The following is a 21712-nucleotide window of genomic DNA, read 5'->3' as shown; positions in this document are numbered from 1 at the left end:
CCCGGCAAGCAACATGTGAAGCAGTGACAGGGGCAAAGTTAGTAGGGTATGTGGATTCAGACTACACAAGCAGTGTGAATTTCAGAAAGTCTACTTCAGAATACTCGTTTGTACTAGCGGGTGGAGCAATCAGTTGGATGTCAAAGCTTCAGTCCGTGGTGGCTCTTTTCACAACCGAAGCAGAATATATGATAATGACGGAAGCATTTAAGGAAGATGTTTGGTTAAGAGGCATGATAAATCAGTTGTGACTCCAGCAAGAGGCTGTGCCAGTTAATTGTGATACTGAGAGTGCTATCAATTTGACTAAAATTTTTATTTATCACTCTCGTACTAAATACATCGTTGTTTGTCACCACTTTATCTGACATGTGCTTGAAGAGGGAGGTGTGACTCTGGAGAAGATTCACACCAGCCTAAATCCAGCGAACATGCTTACCAAGGTTATTCCTACAGAGATGTAACCTCTCTAGGCCTGGCGATGGCATAAAAGGAAGATGAAGTATGCATGAAAGCATTAATGAAGCTATGATGCGAGGCAGAGATAAGAGAAGAGGATAAGGATCTTCACTTTTGAAGATTGAAGACATGGTGGAGATTGTTGTATTTGGTGTCTTAAATCTAGTCAGATACAGGGTCTGTCAATGCCATCAACCATTTGTTCGATGTCACCATCAATGACATCAAACAATGCTCGATCCATCAAATTTATTTCGGATTTCCTCGGTTGGTCGCTGGACATATTGTAGTGATTTTCGATGACATCGAATACATGTTTTGTAAGGCCCGTATCCTATCCCGTACCGTTCTGTAGACCCCTGCGATCCTCCCTGTCGAATTCTGATGACATGTGATGCATAGATAGATTTGCGCGCCGTCCGAATTTCTTGAATTTTGGCAGGCATTCTTTATTTTTCGTGCTCTTTCTCTTAGTCCAATTTGGACCCCGATCTCCCAAGGATGTCCAAGATGCTCTTTTAGTGGCTTGCACTCTCCGTAATTCAAAATAACATTTGTACACCTCCAATTGATAAGTTACCAGGTAGTTGGGACTTAAACCCGAAGATCTTCACAATGACCGATTCATCCTGATATTCGGATGGTCCATTTGGCGGATCTAAACCTGATGGATGGTCAGGTGACTTGTTAAAAATAAGGAAGCTTTATGGTTAGCAATCTAACCATTCATATAGGTGGATGTATGGTCAGTTTTGTGAATAGATAAACACAAAGTAGGTTTCCAGAGTGATTAGGGGTAAGACTTATATAACGTTAGATTCGAGTGACTTTCTTATACATGAAAGTTTCTCAGATTCTGATTCTAATGGTGGGCTAAGCATATTCATATGGTGTGAATAAGATGGGCGGATCAGAATCTTGATCTGATAAGTGTACGAACGGATGTAGAGGTCAAGTAGTTGATTTACTGTGATCTAAGGCCTAAAATTCGACGTGTACGGTTAGTTTTTGGTAATTAGGCCTGGTATAAAGTTTCACACGAAACGGATCATGAGAACCTTGTGAGTTGGAATTCAGGGTATATGTCTATGGCATTTTCGTAATTATTGTTGATCTAAGAGTTTTGTGAAATCTAATGGTTCTAGATGATTATATGTCATTTTCTAAACAATTCTTACAAAAGGACTTATATTTAAATCATTATAAATAAAGACTTATTCATTGATTTATTTAAAGGAAGGTACATATATCGAACTAAATGAGCAATGGTCGGACTTGATTTATGGATGAATATCATTCATAATTGGTCAGATTCATGTTCGAGGATGGATGTAGGGTTAGGATAGCTAAGTTGATGTCGTACACATGTATGTATCAAGTTAAACTTCATGGTAACACTCGAGGACTTTCAATACTCGGGTATTGAAAAGTTCAGGGTGTTACACTCTATCTTTATAATCTCTTCTTTCATAGTAGAGTTCTGTCGCTTTGTGCTGTGGTTTTTTCCTACAAAGATTTTCTATGTTAAATCTTTGCGTTCTTGTTTGGTTTGTTTGGTGCTTTTGGATTGCTATCCTAGATCTCTATGTGATTCCGCGTGACAAATCCCAGCAGTACATGCATTCCTTCACTCCCCAACTAAGTTTTAAGGGCTACGTTCTTTATTTAAGGAATGGTTTCAATAGGGGAGGGAGTCTTGCCTTTAATTAAAACCTCCCCCAAAAAAACCCCGACAAAGGCTGATCGTCTGTCGTCTAGAGAACCAACCCAATCTGCATCTATGTAGGATGATAAGTCATCTCCACCGAGTAGAATAACCTTTTTTGTCTCGTATCTCATGATCTGAATGAGTTAACTAAGTATTAAATTGACCAAATTGATCAAATGATAGGTCAAGATCATGTTGTTCATTGGGGTATTAGCCAAAGAGTCATGGAGTTTTGAGAGAGAAATATGTTATATTCATTTGGAATAGGAGGGGTAGAATAAGAAGGATCTTCATGGTGCTTTAGGGCGATTGTATCGTTGAGCATCCAAGAGGGGTCAGATTGTATAATAATAAGAATGGATTTGTTTTTTTGGGGCTGAAAAAGCACGTCCGGGTCAGGGATGTCCCCCGTAGATTGCCCATTGACGCTGTAACCAGTGAGGAGGCTAGTGCGCAATACTCTCTGTCACGCCCTAGACCCGGAAATCGGGCTCACAAAATTCCCGATTGCTGAATCCGGTGTCGACAGCCTCCGTAGTACCCCATTCTCGGCTCCTAGCGTCCATACACCACGTTCCGATCCTGGGATCTTACAAGGAGGATTTTCTAATGTACATTTGTCTCATAAGAAGTATAACCACAAGTATACCCAAATCATAAAGGCAACATCATCATCACATATCCACTAATATAAACATTTGAATACAATGTTGAAAGGAAAATACATATGTCAAAAATTAAAGCTCCAGAAGACCGTTGCACACTCTAAGCTCAACGCTGCTGCAACCTAACACCACCTGCACGCATCTATCGTGCATAAGCTTATAGAAAGCTTAGAGGGTGGTGTAAGTGTATGCGATGCACGTACCAAGTATCCAATACAATGCCATAATCATACAATATCGGAAATATAGCCAAGATCATGAATCATATGATATCAGAGTAAGCGAAGATACTGATAAGATCATGAATCATACGATATCAAAGTAAGCAGAAATATACTGGTAAGTCTATGAGTCATATAATATCAGAGTACGCAATGCAGATCATAATGAGCCAAATATCATATGCTACGAATGCAATGCAATATGCAGATCCTGCCAAATCCGTCTAAGTCATATAAGTGCAGAAATGTAGCAATCCAAAATGCCATATGCCTTGGATGAAATGCAATATGCGATGCGAATGAAATGACTAAGTTGGAGTGAAGTCGGAATGATAATATGTAGTATAGCAGGTTTTGGGGTCCATCATAAGGGAATTCTATCCAAACCAGTCCCATACCTAAATTTGGATAGTCAAACACAATTTAGTAAACTCCTGATCTCAGGGTAGTCGTACGCCCAACCGAAATCCTGGCCATTGCGAAGGTACACGTAACAAATAGTTGCGCACCACCAGCCCGAGTGGATAGTGAATGGATGAATGAATGAGTATGTCACTCCTGCTCAGTAGCCTACCAGCATAGTAGCCTGCAAACCATTAGTAGCTCGCCTAGTGTGGTAGCTCGCCCAGGCCTCAGCCCCGCCCACATCAGCGTCCACCCACGTGCACCCGCCCACATGTGTAACAGTGACGGGGTGTCATAATATCATGTCAGTCCTCATATCAAGTCCACAGATCAGTACAGTTCCCCACTGAAAAATCACCGGAGTCAAATACACTGCCTACTAACTGCCGCTCTCCAAGCCGCACAGCCCAGCGAGGGTAAGAGAATTCACTACCTGCTTATGGACAGCCAACACCAATAAGGCACAAAGGTAGCGGACCCATTTACAAGCTGGTCAAACTCAGCCTAGCTATTACCCCCTCACTTAGGCGGGTAAGGCCACACCACCTCCCAACTGACCACGATACAGTGGGATATGTGGCCTAATGGTAAAGGCACCGACGCTCATGTTTTTCACTCGGTCTCGGCGTTGGAGCATCTCCTGGTACCAAGGAGGTTCTGGGACTTTCACCCAAGGACATCCTACGTGCCCACAGTTCTAGAATCAAGCATTTATGGTGTCCAAATTCAGCCATCCATGATGTGCATGTGAAGGATACGGCCCTGATGATGCTAGGGCGAATAATAACCGTGCTATGAAAATGTGAGATGCATGGGTCACACCCTCCATTCATGCTGCAATCTTCCGCGTACCGCGCACTCATGTGGGTAACTCCTATCAGTGAGTCCCATAAATAGTTTGCCCAATGGGATATGCTGTGATTAGTCACTACTCATATCAAGCATACATATGATACGTATGGGCATGAGTCATGGAGTTATACTAAGCATGTTATATGGTGATGAACTATCCTTACAACAAGGATGAGCCTAGACGGTCTACACACAACAAGTACATGCCTATCAATGGTCCTTAGGGAGAGTTATAATGCGGACATTTAACCAATATTATCCTTATAATGTGGACGTCAAACCAACATTGCTTCTAAGTCACGGCCTGCCATAAACATCATTACACAAACCATGGTGGAATCACACATTGCAATGAGCCTTATGTACATCCCATTGGGCCTCGACCCATGGGCCTCAAATATATCAAATGGGCCGCATCACATGGGCCTCATACATATCAAGGTGACCTTAATAACGGGCCTCATGTATCACATCGGGCCTAATCAAATGGGCTGAATCAATGGGCCGAATCAAATAGGCCAAGTCGAATGGGCCGAGTTCAAATAGGCCGAACCCAACTCATCTATTTTTAGAGATCCATATAGAGTATTATATAAAAATGAACCATATCAAAAGATCAACTGGACCATGTCATATCTAACCGTGTTGATAATGATTTCCATGGTTAAATTCCAGTGGGTCCCATCATAGGGTTTATTTCCCATCCAGCCTATTCATAAGGTTACAAAAGACCTGGACTTAGAGGAAAAACAAATATCATATAGGTCCAAACTTTGAAGCCCAAGGGTTTTAAATGTTGGACGTTCAAACCCACTGTTTTCTATAATGTGGTCCACTTGATCCTAGATCTGTCTTATTTTTAGCCTCAAGCCCTAAGATGAGCTTGCCAAAGGATTGGACGGTTTGAATGCAACACATGCATCAGCAGCCCGGCCAAAATGGTTGGACGACATAGATAAAACACATGCATCATAGTGGGTCCCACTGTCCAATGGTGTGGACGGTGTGGGTAAAACACATACACCATAGTGGGTCCCACGTGGGGCCCACCATAACGTTTATTTACCATCTAATCTGTTAATAAGGTCACACGGACCCGGATGCAGAGGAAAAACAAATTTCATATCGATTCAAAACTTCTGTGACAACCCAAAAAGGGTTTTAATGGCAGATGCTCAATCCTATTGTTCCCTGCCGTGTGGGCCACCTGAGTTCCACATACGGCTGATTTTGGGTGGGGGGCCCACTACCCTAAGGGGCCTACCAAATGCACGGTGTGGATGTTCTACCACATCATGGTGGGGCCCACGGCTGGGACCCTCGTTCCCTGCCCACCGTTCCATGCAACAGGACGCTGCTGGCATCCTCTGATGGTTAGCAGCAGCAGCAGCAGCTGCTGCTGCCTTTTTAATTTTAATTTTTTGTTTTCTCCAGGATTTTTCGAGGTGGGGCCCGCATAAGGGGAATCCGACCCAGCCATTGGTTTTTATGGTCCAAGACAGACCCATCAAGCCCAATATTCGACATATTTTGGAGTATAGAAACATCAGGGTGAATTTCAATGGTAAAAAAACACTGTTTTTCTATGCTATGGCCCGCCAGACAGTCGTATTGGGTTCATTTTTCGACTCAACGCCTAAAATGATCTGGGGAACGGGATGGATGGCATGGATAAGGTTCGTACATCAAGGTGGGGCCGGTATGAGTGGCCCACCTAAAAGCCTTAAAACCAAGTACTTTTTTTTTTATTATTATAATACACCCACTGTCTGTTCACACTTCACAGCGTGTGGCCGTGTCCAGCGTCCCTGGACGCTGGACGGTTTGAATACAACACATATTTAAGGTGGGTCCCACGTGGACGTGGCCCACTTGATTGGATCAACCTGATATGTGTGTTTTCCCATCATCCAGAGGGTAGGGCCGACATAGCTTGGACGGTGTAGATCTAACACATCCATCAAGTGGGTCCCACGAGGGTGGATGACATGGATAAATTGCATACATTATAGGGCCAATCAACTAGGGAAAAGAGAGAGAGAGAAAGAGAGAGATCGAGTGATGGAGGGACCCCGACACTATGGGCCCTCCCTTCCGTACATCACAACATACATCAAGTGGGTCCCATTACATATGGGCCCACCGATCAAAATCAATGGTGGAGATCCTTTCTCCACCAAAATGCAAGGTCTAGATGACCCTATTTGTGCAAGGAAAATAAACATCATGATGGGGTCCATAGAGAATGGCCCCATCATGGAATGATCATGAAAATTAAAGTGGGCCATCGGCCACATCTAGGGTCCAAAGTGAGATCCATACCATCAATCGGTAGGCCTCACTTGGCCCATCATTAAAAATGAAATCTAGGCCTATAGAAACACCCATCATTCGATCTTCTTGGTTCGATGGAACGCCGAGCTCCTTGTGCCTCTCTTTGATAGAAGATGATGAGAAAAAAATGGTTAGGATGATGGATCTTAGGGTGAGAAGTAAGCCACACACATGCACTTTTCTCTCTTGGGATGCTTGGACGTCCACCACATTGGTTGAAATTTTTATTACTTGGAAAATGTGAAGAGGAGAGAGAGAAATGGTGGCTGTAAGAGAGGTGATGGATGTGAGGTGATAGTTGTACTTGACATGTATGGGTGTGTAAGAGAGAGGGTGAGAGAGTTGACTTTGGGGTTGCTCTTGCACTTGACATGAGGTGATTGATTGATTGATTAATTGATGGGACATGTTATAGAGATTCTTTTGGGATTGCAAACGCGCTGTGTTTTCCTTAAACTGAACGCGGGCCCACATCTCCTAGCCAGGGTATCGGATCGGTATGCAAGATGCGACATCGGAACCGCGGCAACGGTGCAGTCGCAATGGTACAAGTCTCGAGTCGAGCTGACTCTGGAATACGGGAAGCGACTCAAGGTTGTGTGCAAATGAAGTCTACGTGTCGCGGGTCGTCGAAATTCGTCCGGGTGGACCGCGGAAACCTACGGAACAGTACGGACTAGGATACGGGTCTTACACTCTCTGTGTCCCATCATAATATATGTAATTTATCCACATCATTCATCTATTTTTACCGATCATTTTAATGCATTGGCTTAAAAATGAGATAGATCCAAATCTCATGTGGACCATGCCACAAGAAAACAATGGTGATTGAACGTACACCATCAGAAACTTCCTAGGCCTAATGTAATGTTTATTTACGATCTAACTTGTTGATTAGGCCATAAAAACATGGATGAAGGGAAAACACAAATAATAGGCTCAAGTGAATCACACCACATGAAGCAATGGGGATTTAAAGCCTATTGTTAAAAATTTCTAGGGGTCACATAAGTTTTGGATCAAATTGATATTTATTTATTTTCCCTTCATACAACTTTACGTGACCTTATAAACAGGTTGGATGGAAAATAAACATCATAATGGCCGTAGGAAGTTTTCAATGGTAAAAGTTCAATTCCCACTGCTTCATGTGGTGGGGTCGACTTGAGCCTTTGATCTATCTCATTTTTAGGATATTTGTCAAAATAGATGGATGGCATGGATTAAAGATATTGATTGTGGTGGGCCCTATGAAGACCCTTATATGTTTGTTCATCTCTAGCTAGGTCTTGGGAGGACGTGGATTTACTGAAAGCCTTTTCCAAGAAGTCTCCATAATGGGATGCAAGGTGGGGCCCACTGTGCTGTTTGTGAGAAATCCATCACGTCCATATGTTTTGCAAACTCATTTTATAACATTCCACCAAAAATGAGGTGGATCCAAAACTCAAGTGGGACATATAAGCGAAAAATTGGAACAAGAAATTCTTTTGGAAATGAATATCGAATCAGAGAATGATATATATATAAAGTATTTGGAAGCTTTGAACAAATTATTATGTCTAACATGCTGGGAGAAATTGCCGCTATACTTGTACATTCAATTCATTATTTTTTTTGCTCTATTTTTTTTTAATGGATAATGGTATTTTAAATTTATATTAAGTACTTTAGTTAATTTGAATTAAATGAATGTCAACTTAATAATTTTATTTTCATTTAATAAAAAAATAATTTCTTGTAATGTAAAACATCTTCAAACAGGAGTAAATGTGTCAAATTAACGGATTTCAAACTCATTTATGTTTTCACTTCAACGAGGTCTAAGTGACCTTAATCAACAGGTTCGTTAGCAAAAAAAAAATCACGATGGGGCTAGGCAGAGTTTCAAGGGAGTGTTTCAACGGTAGAAATTCATCCACCGTTGATACATGAGATGGAGCCCACTTGAGCTTTGCAACAAATTTATATTTGTGTTTTGGCTCTACCTAGACCCCACGTGGCCATACCCACGGGTTGGGTGTCAAAGAAACAGCATGGTGGGCCCTACAGAAAATCTAAAGATGGGCATGTTGGAGTCCACTTGAACTTTGGATCTCCCTCATATCTGGGCCAGGCCCTGAAGCGGGCTAGAAAGTTGGATGGAAGGTGTGTTTCCAACACACTTGACATTGTGGGCCTAAGAAGGTTTCAACGACATGTGCTCAATCGCTGCGGTTTTCAGTGGTGTGACTCACTTTAAGCCTTATGTCTGCCGCGGTCTGCCTTGACTTAGGGCTAAAGCCTTAAAATGATTTTAAAAAAATAGATAGGCCACGGTATTAAGACAAATAAATCAGGTGGGTCTAACTGTGAGATGGTCCACACCAGAGGTTGGCCCCACATGATAGAGAGTGAATATAAGGAGACCAAGTATACTTGAATATTGGAGAGTGAATGTGAGGGAGGACCAAGCATACTTGAGGTATAAATAACTGTAATGTTGAAAATCAAACATATTTATTTGTTAGTTACTGAATATATTGCTTACCAAATATATTTTTCTGTTTAATAAGTATAAATCAAGATAAGTTATTTCAAAGACATAAATAGTTTATCTTAAATAACTTACAACTCAAAATAGCCACAGTAAGAGGCTGAAACATGCTTTTATATATATATATATATATATATATATATATAAATTATATATTATATAATATATATTACTTATTGCCATGGAGCAAACTTTTGAAGGGAAATTAAGAAGCGCTGACGCTGAGAGTTCTGCAATGGCCATTTAGGCTTTGTCAGATTGCCTTTATGCAGAATATGGTAATTTTAGGCGCAGAGAGCGTCTTGTATTTCTACATGTGGTCCAATAATCCAACCATTGGTCCGTTGTTTCCCATCATGGATCGACCATGATGCAAAATATATTGATTTTAGAAGATCCCAGCTGTTAAACTTGAGACTTGCGTTTCAGTTGAATGTGGACCGTTTTAGAATTTTCTTTTAACCGTCTATATTTAGGCCATGAAGCGGACAGTAGGTACTTTATAATTGATTTTTTTAATTATTAATATAGTCCATCGACGTTGTGTTACCAAATACTAACGGTCAGGATTACTGAACCATTGGCCCCATTTGTCATAACAAAGAACGCGTGTACAATGTGCAAATATGCGGTCGCGTATATCTTCTAGCTCCCTCAATGCGAATATCTATCTGTTTCTCCTGTTAAAACTCGACCGCCTTTTTCAGCTTTTCAAACCGACTCTGGGATCGCTCACTCGTTTCTTAATGGCGGTAAAACCCTGAAAGCCCTAACCGTTTTTTTCAGGTAAGAAAACTCGAATTCTTGTCATTCGAGCATCTTTATTCAATCGAATCTTCCATCGTCGCATTTCTTTTTCTAGGGTTTCTCAGATTGGGTTCTTCTAGCAGCCCATTTTCTTCTGTTACTTGGATTGTTCAAATGATCGCATTTTCGTTTCTCTTCGAATTGTGCATATTTCTAGGGTTTCTTTCATTTTCTTTGATTTTGTTTCTGAAATTTGCGTAAATTTACAAAATTGCAATGTATTTTTTTTCCTGGCGCTTTGGGTTGGTTTCATGTGTAGCGAATCAAAATAATGAACGTACTTCCAGAAAATCTGGACCGTTCATTGGAACAAATCTCTGATGTGTACTCTCTCTCTCTCTCTCTCTCTCTCATATGCTGTATTTGAATTGAAGGGAGCGTTTAGGCTTGTTGATGGTTTGGTATTTTGGACAGTATCGTTCTTCTTACTGGAAGTTTAGTTTATCATCCATGGAACTGTGTGGAATAGGAGTTTATGAAGCCTCTACCCATCATGGGGTCCACCCACTGATTTGGTGGGCCTATCAGTGGATGATTAAAGGTGTGAAAATTGCACCACTTAGACAACATTAGCTGGCTTGGTAATGTTGTGCGCAGCCGCCACACGTTAGGTGCAGAAGCAACCTTAGAATGAATCAAACACGCAATAGAGAAATAAAAAAATTCAAACAATCATAGAGAACACAAAGATTTTATGTGGAAAAACCCTTGAAGGAAAAAAACCATGGCAACAAGCGATAAACAATCCACTATGAATGGAAAGTTACAAGAAATGGAACGACTTACATATCCAAAAACCCTAGTTTCTCCCTTCAAAACCCTTTTGATGTCAAGCTCCCACGTTTTGCACTCTTAGCACTAACCCTAATCCCTTATTAACACAATTTTTATAACCCGCATACAAAATTAGAAACAAAACAGCGCACTTATGCAGAAGTTGCGCGAATCGTCGATCGATCGACTCTGATCGATGATCTTCGATTGATCGACACCCTATGTTTGATCGAATCAAACATGCCCAAAAGTGTCCATAGAGTACACATATTTTCGGGATTTTTTCGATTAATCGCTAGTTTGTTTGATTCGATTGAAATCCCTTGTTTCAACATCAGATTGAAGGCACTCAATCAACAATCTCCATCGTGGCTTCAATCTTGCACATTCACTGATCTAAGCTGCTATCACCATCTCTAAATTTCTTCATAGTAGAATCACCATCGTCGCTTCTTGTGCACGCTCCATCTTTATTCATCCTTCTCCAAGCCCAGAGAAGTCGAGCAAAACCTGAACTTCCCTGCAAGAACCACTTTCGCAAGCACGTCCGTCGGATTTTTACTGGTGTGATCCTTGTTAAGAGTAACACTGCCTTCTTCTATCATCTTCCGGATAAAGTGATGACGCACATCAACGTGTTTAGTCCGGAAATGGTGCACTGAGTTCTTTAACAAATTTATTGCGCTTTCGCTGTCATAATACACAGTCATGACTTACTGCTGAAGCCCTAACTCATCTACCATTCCTTTCAACTAAACAACTTCCTTAAATGCTTCCGTTATTGCCATATATTCCGCTTCGGTTGTGGAAAGAGCAATCACAAACTGAAGCTTCGACATCCAATTAATCGCTTAACTCGCTAACACAAACGAGTAACCGGAAGTCGACCTTCTATTATTCACATTTCCAACATAATCCGAATCCATATAACCTACCAGTTTCTCCTTAGATTTTTCGAATGTAAAGACGTAGTTCATCATACCTCGTACATAACGAAGTAACTATTTCACAGCTTCCCAGTGTTGCTTGTTGGGGTTTGATATGTATCTGATAAAAACATTCATTGCATGTGAAATATTCAGTCTAGTATAGACCTTGGTGTACATAAGATTGCCAACTGCGCTCAAGTAGGACACACAAAACATATACTACTTTTCTTCATCTGACGTAGGACATTATTCGTAAGAAAGCCAAAAGTGAGCAACATGGGGTGTGCTAATCGGTTTAGCCTTATCAAGTCTGAACTAGATCAGGACATTCTCAAGATACTATTCCTGAGACAACCATAGCTTGCTCCTTTTTCTGTTTTTATGTAAGTTGATGGCGAGAATCCCTTTTGCAACCCTCAGATCTTTGATGTCAAATGTCTTGGATAACTGAGCCTTCAATATATTAATTTTAGATATGCTATGGCTGATAATAAGCATATCATCAACATATAATACCAGAATTATGAATTCTCCATCACTCAGTGATATGAAATAGACACAATGATTGAACTCACTTTCGATAAACCACTAACTCAACATGAAAGAATCAAACTTTTTATACCACTGTCTAGGTGACTATTTCAGGCCGTACAACGACCCTTTTAACCTACAAACCTTATTCTCTGCTCCCTGCACCTCGAACCCTTCAGGTTCCTTCATGTTAATATACTCTTCTAGTTCCCCATGTAGAAAAGCATTCTTCATATCCCAACTATTCTCATTCTACATTGTATTGGGCAACCAACGGCAATACGAATTTGATAAATACTCTCTTGACCACGTGTGCGAATATCTCATCGAAGTCGACGCCTTCTTTCTGAGCATAGCCTTTCACAACTAGTCTGACCTTGTACCTATCCAGTTTCTTACAGAAAATCCACTTGCACTTGATCGCTTTCCTTCCAACGAGTAGCTCCACCAGCTCCCACATTCGTTCTCATACATAGAATCCATCTCATCATACATCGCGTCAACCATTTCTCAATATTTGTGTTATCTAATGCTTCCTGGTAGGTAGACGGATCCTCCTCATCTATATTGAGGACAAATGCAACATTTGAGTCGTCCCTGTATCTCAATGGTAGTTTGCGATTTCTTGGTGGATATCTCCTGATAGGTGGTGACTCCACCTCTTTATGTACTTGTTTTTATGGTTCCGCTTCTTTAGGTGTTTCACCTTTGTCTGTTTTACATCAACAATCAATTTTTTTGATTTCCTTGTTAATGAGGACATCATGTCACGTACACCCTTACGTACGTATTAGAGGAGGCGGGACACACCACTTTCCCTGTGGTTAGGTGAGTACCCGTGATCGTGCTGAAGATTCCATGTGCATGTGTGAGCATCTAGAAGACCTCACACTGGGAAGATGCGCATGGGCTGCTTTATGGAGTGATCCAGACCGTTGGATCGGAGGGACGCGACGATCGGACCATTGGATCACATGGATCACATGATCGGGCCATTGATCATTGATCGTCCACATCATTTTAGATTTTATCATATTTTAAGATTTATTTTTTGATTATTTTATATTTGGACACATTATGAGTGTTTTAGTTGATTTTATTTAGACTAGGACTATTTTCGTTAAAGCTCACGAGAAGGATTTTTGTAATTTTTGAAACTTCTTGAATCTATAAAAAGAGGAGGGCGTGTCACCTCTCCCTCGTTGAATTTCTTGATAAAAAAAGAGAAAAGCTCTTGCTTTCTTTTCCCATTTTCATGTGATTTGAAGATACTTCCATGCGATTTGGAAGGAAGATTGGTTCAAGGCTAATCTTCATCAACGAAGGAGCGAGGTCTCTATCTATTCCCACACCATCTTCTTTTTTCTTCCACATTCGGGTATTTTCTTCAGATTCTTAATTCTCCCATCCCAAATCTTCGTCTTCTCCCAAACCCAACTTTTCCATACCCATCTACAATCCAAACCCTGACCGACTTAAACCCATCCTCCCATGCCACACGTGTGACCGTACGACCACGTGTGAAATCCACCTGCCCCTTTTGGTTTCCCACTATCATTATATCAAAACCCCTTTCTTTCATCACCGAAACCCTAACCCTAAACCTAAATTTCCTACTTTCCCAAATTATCAAAACTCTAATTTTCACCCTAGGTTGTATTGAGCTTCCTATTTTGAAATAGACTACATCCTATGTTAATTGGATGTCCCTACATCCATTAGATCCTAGTTTCGTTTTATTTAATGATCTTATGTTACAGTGTTCCTAGCTTAGGCCATGATTACGCATGATTTTCTTTTGATTTTCATGATATTTGTGATGGATATAGTGACGTTTGTGTTTTTTTCTTAAATATCTTAATTCGGTTATCTGATTTCACATGTTACTTAGTTCATGCATCGGTCCTGCATCACTTGTGCTCATCCTTCCGATGTAAGGAACCTATATTGAATTTTATGTCACAACTATTTATGATTTTTTGTGATACCTGGTCGTATAGTTTGTACCCTTTCACTCCATCACCATAGCCGACAAAGGTACAGTTTTTAGCCATTTGGTCTAGCTGATCTCTCTCAACTGACGGAACATGAGAGTAAGCCTCGAGTAGTCAACTTCCTAACCACTTTATACTCTCTCTGGAATTTTACAATCAATTGGTGTAGACAGAGAATTATTCACTATATAGCAAACTATGTTAACGTCCTCAGCTTATTGCTCCTTGCCCAACCCAGTGTTACTCAACATACTTAGGGCTCTTTCTAAATGAGTACGTTTCATACGCTCCGCCATACCATTCTGCTCTGGTGTATGCTTTCCTGTGTTATGCCTTACAATCCCCTCATTGTTAAAAAATTGATTAAATTCTTTAGAAGTAAACTCTCTGCCGTTATCGGTCAGAAATTTCATTTTTTTGCCCTGACTTTTTTCTAACCATAACCTTCCACAACTTGAAAGTGGCAAACATATCAAATTTATTTTTTCGGAAATAAACCCAAACTTTTCTAGAGAAGTCGTCAATGGATGTTACAAGGAATGATGACCCTCCTCTAGAAACAACGAGCGATGACCCCCACATCAAAATTCACATAGTCAAGATATCTTTTATTAATAATGCTTTCTAGTTTTAAATGACAATCTTGATTGTTTGCCGTATACGCAATCAATGCTCACATATATCTAAATAAAAAATAATAATTTAAAAGCAGGAATTAAACCACGATCGAGTAGTACCTTCATACCGCGCTCACTCATATGGCCCATGCGTGCATGCCACAAATGTGCTGACATGGACTCTGCCATAGATGCTGCAGCTCCACCCGATACAGTGCTCCCGGTTAACCTATAAAGGTTTCCGCTCCTCTTTGCCTTCAAAACAATGAGTGCCCCTTTTGAAACTTTTAGGATACCATCGTGGCCAGAGAACTTGCACTCGAGTGCATTAGGAGCTCGCAGAGATATCAATTTTTTCTTCAGGTCCGGAATGTGCCTCACATCGGTTAAGAGTATGCTCCAGCCCATCAAACATTCTTATACGAACCTATCCAATTCCAATCATCTTACAGGCATGATCGTTGCCCATAAGAACCAGGCCATTATCATACTTGTTGTACATGACGAACCAACTCTGATGAGGACATGTGTTACGATGCCCCCGTATCCAAAATCCACTCATTATATAAGTGTCTGACATTGGACACATACAATACGTTACAGTCGCTCGTCTCTTCCCTCGATTCCGCTGAATTGGTCTCCTTTGGTGAAGTATATGAATTTTCATCTTTCTGGGTTTTGGGATTTGTGCAATCCTTCCTTATGTGTCCCATCTTGCCACAATTCTAACACTTCAAGTTCTCTTTGCCCTTCAACTTGGACCTTAATCACGACTTCCCATTCTCTCGCTTAGATGATCTCCCCTTAGCAACTAGTGCACCGTAAAAGTACCTTTCCCACCGTTATTCCTTCCCTGCTTCTTTGACTGAAGTGCTGATATAACAGTATTAAGGTCCAAGGTATCCCTACCATGGCACAGAGTATCCATTAAATTCTCGTAGGAATTCGGAAAGGACGTCAACAAAATTAGGGCTTTGTCTTTTTCATCGATCTTCACCTCCATGATTGTCAGTTTGCAAACTAGTTTGTTGAAAACACCGATATGTTTAAAGAGATCCGATCCTTCGGCAATCTTTTGAGTGTACAATCGTCTCTTTAGATATAGATGATTGGAGAGCGACTTCGTAATGTAGATGCTCTCCAACTTTGCCCATAGGTATGCGGTAATTGTCTCATTAATAACATTATAAAGGACTTCGTCGGCCAAGCACAATTGAATCGCGCTAATCACCCTCTGATCAAGATCATCCTAGTCCTCTTCTTTCACCGCTTCGGGACGTTTCGCTTTACCAAGGAGTGCTTGCGACACCCCTTGCTGAATTAGGAGGGCTTTCATCTTCAACCTCCATAATTCGAAGTTGTTTTTACCTGTAAGCTTCTCCGTTTCAAAACTCACATTTGATCCCTTTGATCCCATGTCTCAGATTCAATCTAAAAAGTTCAACATAAAACCTATGCTCTGATACCACTTGTTGTTCACAACTGCCACACATTAGGCACAGAAGCAACCTTAGAATGAATCAAATGCGCAATAGAGAAATGAAAAAATTCGAGCAATCACAGAGAACACAAAGTTTTACATGGAAAAATCCATGCGGGAAAAAACCACGACACCAAGTGAAACAATCCACTATGAACAGAAAGAACGACTTAAAGATCCGAAAACCCTAGTTTCTCCATTCAAAACCCTTTTGATCTCAAGCTCTCATGTTTTGCACTTTTAGCACTAACCCTACTCCCATATTAACACTGTTTATATAACCCGCATACATAATTAGAAACGAAACAGTGCACTTACATAGAAGTTGTGCGTACCGTCTATTGAATCGTCAATTGATTGACTCCGATCGATGATCTTTGATTGATCAACACCCCCCATGTTTGATCGAATCGAACATCCTCAAAAGTGTCCAGAGAGTACACATTTTTGGAATTTTCTCAATCTATTGACAATATGTTTGATCCGATCGAAATCCCTTGTTTCAACATCAAATTGAAGGCACTCAAACAACATGAATGGGCTTTTTCTCATAGAATGTGAACGTTTGGCCTTTTTAGTTTTAACGGTTTGGTTACTTGCTAGGATGGATTGTCCAACCAATGGTGTTTTCCACATGATGGGGTGCTACCGTACAACCATCTAGTTGAATTGTTCTAGCGGAATATGTTGCTAAACTTAGAAAATGCTGTTGCAAAACCCAAATCAAATTTATAGCATAAGTAGTGGAAATGTTTGACTCAGGTAATTTTATTCTTCATTTCCGCTGGGCTGTTTGGATTTCTTGAATTGATACGACGAACTCAAAGAATGTTGAAGTCACACTACTTGCGTTCAAATTATCTTATTGTGCATATCTCTTTAACCATATTCCCCATATCAACCTTTCATTAGTATAGAAGCACATCTTGGCCTTTCCTTCATGTAAATGTGCATACAAGGTAATTCGTTTGGAGGCTGTGGATTTCTTGCATTGAGAGGTTCTTAAAGTGTTTATCACTGCTGGTTGTAGTGATATGCACACACACACACACATATATAGGGAAATGGTACTATAAGGCTGACCTCATGGGAACTTCTCATGAGGTCGAGCTGTGTGGGCCCCACTATGATGTGTGTCGAACATCAACACTATGTCCCCTTTAGGTTATGGGATATGCCAAAAATCAGCCGTATACGGAGCTCAGGCGGGCCATACCATCTAAAACCATGTGATGACATGCCTAAAACATATAAAAGCACTTGGTTGAGGCCACCTGAATTTTGGATGTGGCTGAAACTTGGTTTGACCCCTCATCCAAGTGGGACACACAATGGATGGGTTGGATTTGTGAACCACATCTAGGTGGGCCCAATAAATAATTATGAAAGTTTCAATGGGAGGGTAACCCCTCTCAACTGTTGTATGTAGTGTGGCCGACCCAGGTCATGAATTGACTTGATTTTTAAGCCTGTGGCCCACCATGGAATGGTGCATCTGACTGATGGGGTAGATGTTTGACACACATCATGGTGGGGCCCACACAACTCGACCTCCTGTGAGGTCGACCTCATAGTGTGTGTGTGTGTGTGTGTGTGTGTGTGTGTGTGTGATGCACATTGCTGTGTGTGTGTGTGTGTGTGTGTGTGTGATGCACATTGCTATCAGTTTGATTTCGTATATATAACACATATTGTAAGGATCGTTCTATGAGCTTTGCTAAGCGCAAGCCTATGTACATGCCACACATATGCCAACACAGCACATAAGTGTGAAATCTAAATCCATCCAACATGTTGGTCCAACCTTGTACATGTTTTCCCAAAAATAAAATCTGGTCCAATCAGCATGTGGGCCTCAATATTGGAAATAGGTGGACGGGTTAGAAAACTTCAGCCATGTTCTTTCAGAGCTGTACATTTGTTTTGCAAACTATGGTCTACCTGACCAGTGAATCAATATGATTCTTGGACTAGAGCATTTATAAATTATATGTATTGCTTGTGTTTCCACACGTCTTCTTACATTTATAAATTATATGAATAGACTTTGAATATACTTGCATCAATTCAGTTAGAGAACGCATAGATTAGGACCCCATACAAACAAAACCTATTATGTGCATTTGATTTTTATAATGTTTTGATTTGTAAGCATATATTGATGTATTTTTTAACAATCACTGAAATTTCATTGAAAAATTCGACCAATTTCCAATGTTTCCCCATGTTTCCAACAACAACGATACATTACGCGGTACAACCGATATGTCCCATGCGATAACCGATACGTATCCATATCTCAAGGGTGCGATACGTAATGCGATACCGATATTTCGAACACTGGTTGCGGGTACATTATGCTGAATTACTTTTAAAACTCAATTCATTATGTGTTTGGACATCTTTCATTACATGATAATACATATCACCGAATTTAGGCTTAATTGATCTATCACATGGCTTTGAATCTAGGAATAAGTTGAAACTCTTTTATGTTTCTTACGCTTCCAATTGTATTTAGTTAAAAGTTTGCATGTTCCTTCAGCTTTTATGTGAATGAGGAGCATTAAGCACTTGCCAAGGGCTGTTCATAGCTCCCTGCGTTCAAGTGTTGTTCTGTTTGACTTTACAAGAGTTGTCGAGGAGCTGATATTTAATAGTTTGGATGCAGGTGCTACCAAGGTAATAATGTTGATCTCCATCTGTTAAAATTTTGTTGATCTTGTTGTTGTATGCTTAAATTTTACACACCTAACTTCTTTTAATATTATTTTCTTGATTTCCTTTTTATTTATAGTTGTGTTAAAAATCATGTATCTATCGGTCCTCAAATATATAACTGTTTACTTGATATGTGAACTGACACTTGCATGAGAAGACAGGGAACACCAACCATGACACTCTGCTCCTACCTAATAATCATCTTTGTCCATGCAATCAGTTTTTTTCTTATTTATGGGATCTATCAGCGTCCGATGAGAGTATTTCTAACCATAATTTTAGGACCACAGCTTATTTCAACAAAAGGCAACTAAGGATAGATTCCCTATCGGACTCTAGCATATGTATGATATTTGTTTGTAAAGGAAAATTTTACAATGTTGTTTTCTTTTAATTTTTCAGCTTTTGTCTGCATCTCTATGGAGAAACTATTTGAAAAGTGTGAATTTAGATAATACAAAGTGGGAGCCAACATGGTTTGACTGTATTAATGATTTCTTTTTCTTTTTTTTTTTTTTTTTTAAGGTAAGAAAAAGTATATTATAAACAAAGAGCCGAAAGGCAAACTATACAGAGCATGGGTGGGTAGCCACCCAAAATAATTACGTGAGAAAAGAATAATCAAAGTCCCCTTTTATGCTTAAGGCCCATTCAATAACCAGGCCTTTCGCTTTTAACAGAACATTTCCCATAGAATGACTCAAGTTCCTAAAGCATCTCCCATTCCTCTCATCCCAAATAGCCCACAACCCTGCCGGAAGGAACAATTGTCACAACAATTTGAGGTCTATGGGAAGCTGAATCTCATGCTAGGACATAAGGAGAGTTTCCATGGAGTTAGGGCAAGCCCATTGGACTTGGAACAAGGATAAGTAATGCAGGGGCATTTTCACACCGGGGTCGAGTGGGGTTGCTTGTGGGATGCTGGGGCACACTCAGGTGGGCGGCCCATGTGAGGTGGGTGGCTCGTGTGAGGCGGAACCCATGTGAAGTGGGGCCCATGAGGGGGGTTTGTCCGAGGTTCTAACCCATCCGATGTGGGGCCTGGGCTATAAGATAAAGGGATTAATTCGCCATGCTCTATCAGTTTGAGCTTTTAGAGCAAGTGGTTAATAGTCCTGCATTAATAAGGCTGCATTCCAAATGAAGTTTGCTATCGGACAGAGAATAAATAAATGATTGATCGATTCCGAATCAGCCATGCACATGAGACATGTTTGGGAGGACCATCCTCCTTTTACGAAGATTATCCAATGTTAGAACCTTGCCTCAACCAACCAACCAAGCAAATGCTACCACTTTTGGGGGAACTCCATAAGACCATAGAAACTTAGTCGCCACTGCAACACTAGAAATTACCCCGCCGCCTCTATCTTGAAGTAATTTGTAGTAGGAGTGGACCGAGAACTGCCCCAAGCACTCTAATTCCAGCACATCTTCTCTTTTTCATCTTTAATCGGATAGCAAAATCTGAGGTGTTCCAAAAGGGAGCTCAATTCCCCCACCTAATCATCCGTCAGAAAGAGATGATAGGGGTTGATAGAATGCGGAGAGACTTTTTGTGGCAGGGAGTGGAAGATAAAGGAAAGTTTTATCTTTTAAATGGGAAGAGGTGTGTAAGTCCTACGAGGGAGGTGCGGGCATAAAAATGTTGGGCGATTTGAATAACACTCTTTTGGGAAAGTGGATTTGGAGGTTTGGCACAAAAGATGGGGCACTTTGGAAGGATATAATCACTTCTAAGTATGGGCTCGGTGAAGGCAGATGGTTTACGAAAGAGTCATTTATGTATAGGGCATCCTACCTACGGAAAGGGATTGCCTCGGTTAGAAGAAATTTTGGTCATGGAGTGCGATTTATGATCAAGGATGGTGGAAATACAAGACTTTGGAAAGACTTGTGGATCAGAGAGGAAACTTTGGAATCTCGCTTCCTACGGATTGCAATACTAGCAATGGATCGAAATGTTCTTGTGGGTAGATGTAGTAGAAATTTGTTGTAGAAGGAATTTGTAGAAAGAAGGGAAGAGAGAGAGACAGCTAGGGCAACTTGTGTTGTGTTGGTTGTTAGTCTAGTATGACTAACACTCACACATATATTAATTTTGAAACAAAGATATAAATAATGCTTCACAGGAGTATACAACACGCATACACACACAAACAAAATTATATGTATTTCCACACTCCCCCTCAAGCCGGAGCATGGATATCGATCATGCCTAGCTTGGAATACATATAAAGAAGATGGTGATGAATAGCATGGGCCATTGCTCAAACACATGGTAGGATACAAGATCTTCAATTGGTGATTATCTAAAGAATGTAGCTTGAACTCTTCAAGTAGGAGGCCATAACCAAACTCGACAACCATTGAGTTACCGACCTATCATGCACATGCAAAATTCTCTCACAAACATGTGCAACTTGCACAATAAATGAGTGAATTACACTCATAACACTTGAGAGAATACACACACACACACACTAGCATGTGGAGACGTGTGCAACACGTGCAACACAATGTGAGTGATTACACTCACAACTAACAACAAGGGCTTGATCTGGGGGGCTAGGTTTGGTAATGATACCAACCTTTGGGCGGAATTCATGAGATCTAAGTATTTGCAGAGGGGGGTAGCAGCCTCCCCAAGCTCCCTTCCCCCCAACGCTTCGC

General features: G+C 40.7%; 1 protein-coding gene across 12 annotated transcripts in view; it reads left to right on the top strand.

The window, feature by feature from the left end:
- Positions 1–9825: 9825 nt before the first annotated feature.
- LOC131243333 (DNA mismatch repair protein MLH3) overlaps positions 9826–21712 on the top strand; it is a 136446-nt gene continuing 124559 nt past the window's right edge. For 10 of the 12 annotated variants that reach the window (XR_009170025.1, XR_009170026.1, XM_058242620.1 and 7 more), the window contains exons 1-2: positions 9826–9965; positions 18858–18997. Coding sequence is in view for 10 of the 12 variants with exons in the window: in XM_058242620.1 (XP_058098603.1) it covers positions 18872–18997 (126 nt within the window). In the remaining 2 variants the exon portion in view is untranslated. Of the gene's footprint in view, positions 9970–18857; positions 18998–21712 lie in introns of all 12 variants that reach the window. The other 2 variants (XM_058242610.1, XM_058242613.1) reach the window with 1 other exon arrangement.

The sequence above is a fragment of the Magnolia sinica genome, chromosome 4, assembly GCF_029962835.1.
Source record: "Magnolia sinica isolate HGM2019 chromosome 4, MsV1, whole genome shotgun sequence".
In the NCBI taxonomy this organism is placed as follows: Eukaryota; Viridiplantae; Streptophyta; class Magnoliopsida; order Magnoliales; family Magnoliaceae; genus Magnolia; species Magnolia sinica.
Note: the sequence above shows the minus strand (reverse complement) of the source record. Positions and strands in the feature narration are given on the sequence as shown.